Genomic DNA, 1,705 nt, shown 5'->3' with positions numbered 1-1,705 from the left:
TCTTAACTCTTCGTTCTTACATCAGCGTTAGATTTTCATTAGCCTTGTCTGAATTTCTATTTTATTATTTAAGATTGAGAGTCCTTATTTATATTTTTATGTAATTGTTTATAAAAAAAAATAAAATTCACTCATCAAAGAAAATATTACATTATAGTAAGAATCATCAATGAAATACTACATTAGGTGCATCCAGAAGCACGATCGCTCAGTTCATTCTTACATCTGATTGGCATATTCTATAATTCATGCAATGTTGCACCAGTGTTGCTGTAACTTTTGTGCAATTTTGTGTAGGGGTTAGATCTAAAAATATAGACCAAATAATAAAATATCGGTACAAAGGCTCACTGAGTCCTCAATGAGCAGTCGTGCTTCTAGATGCACCTATTATATTTTTGAAATAAGACGAATTATTTAATATATTAATAATAATTAGTGTAATTATTATTAATACTCAATTCAACGAGGTGTTTAGTGTTAGTCGTTCAATGTAAGTGCAATCAATTTGTAGTCAACGACTTGATCCTGACCCTCATCCTCATGCCTTGATTTATATATAGGAAGTTGATTGAAGAGTTGAAAATTATGGGTAAAAGAAATATGAGACAGAATTGTAATTGGTTTCGGGACCAATAAACTATTATTGTATATATGTATGATATTGTACTTAAGCGCTATATTTCACGCAATATGTAATAAAATGGCGACAATATCTTCGACTAGATACATCTCTTCTATACAAAATCTGAAGATCAGAAATATTATTAATTTTCCAATGACAAGATTCCTTGATTTCCTGTTTTTTTTTTTTTTAATTTTTGTAGAATATTTTTCTCTAAAATTCATTCATCTAAAAATATAAAAATAGGATTGACCTACACATAATTCTCTATAGAGATCTTACAAAGGAATGAAACCAACTTTCCATGAAAAATAAAATAATTATAGATTCTCTCAAAGAATCTCTCATTGATGTAAGAATCACGAGTGGGATACGTCACATTTTTAAAATATTTGCGTAGAATCACAAAGTATTCTAATAATTACAAAGTAGTTGCTCGATATCTTCGCGTAGAGTAGCAAAGATCGGTCTTTCATGACTATTCAATTGCCAGCATGATAACATTAATTTTCTGTGGATTTCCTGTGGACAGTTGTCTGGACAAGGAAGACGGTGGCCACGTTCCAACGCGTTTAATAGGTCTGTTATAGTCGTCATTAAAATTTCTTTCTCAGCCACTCTCACTGACAGTTGTGGATCGACGCCATAGCTAAAAACCTCGTACATTGTCACACCGAATGACCACACGTCCGAACGCGTTGAAAATTTGTTATGCCTCAAGCTCTCTGGTGCATACCTAAAAAAATTTTTCTGATGCGTAAAAAAATAATTCAATCTTAGAAGAATTAGCGAGAAGAAAATATAAAATATTATATTACGTAATATATATTTTCAAATGTAAAACGTTATTTTATTCTATTATTGTTAAAATATTGAGAAAAGAGATGAACATATTTTTTATAATATTTACCATTTAATTGGAATATTACGAAGGGTTTTAAATACATAATAATCACTCGCAGCTATCACTTGCGCAAGACCGAAGTCGCTGATTTTCACTCGGTCTTCGTTCGCTACTAGGATATTTCTCGCTGCTAAATCTCTGTGAACAATGTTCATACTACCGAGATACTCCATGCC

The 1,705-nt window shown here is 31.3% G+C and overlaps 1 protein-coding gene across 1 annotated transcript; it reads right to left on the bottom strand.

Annotated features, from left to right (window-relative positions):
• Positions 1 to 976: 976 nt before the first annotated feature.
• Positions 977 to 1,696, bottom strand: LOC108728210 (tyrosine-protein kinase FRK-like). The gene is made up of 2 exons (XM_018456665.1): positions 1,536 to 1,696; positions 977 to 1,361 (listed from the first exon to the last, which is right to left on the bottom strand). Exons 1-2 carry the CDS (start codon positions 1,682 to 1,684, stop codon positions 1,040 to 1,042), a joined length of 471 nt encoding a protein of 156 aa, XP_018312167.1. The 5' UTR covers positions 1,685 to 1,696; the 3' UTR covers positions 977 to 1,039.
• Between the last annotated feature and the right edge of the window lie 9 nt (positions 1,697 to 1,705).

Source organism: Mycetomoellerius zeteki, unplaced genomic scaffold, assembly GCF_001594055.1.
Source record: "Mycetomoellerius zeteki isolate Tzet28-1 unplaced genomic scaffold, Tzet1.0 scaffold585, whole genome shotgun sequence".
NCBI lineage: Eukaryota > Metazoa > Arthropoda > Insecta > Hymenoptera > Formicidae > Mycetomoellerius > Mycetomoellerius zeteki.
Note: the sequence above shows the minus strand (reverse complement) of the source record. Positions and strands in the feature narration are given on the sequence as shown.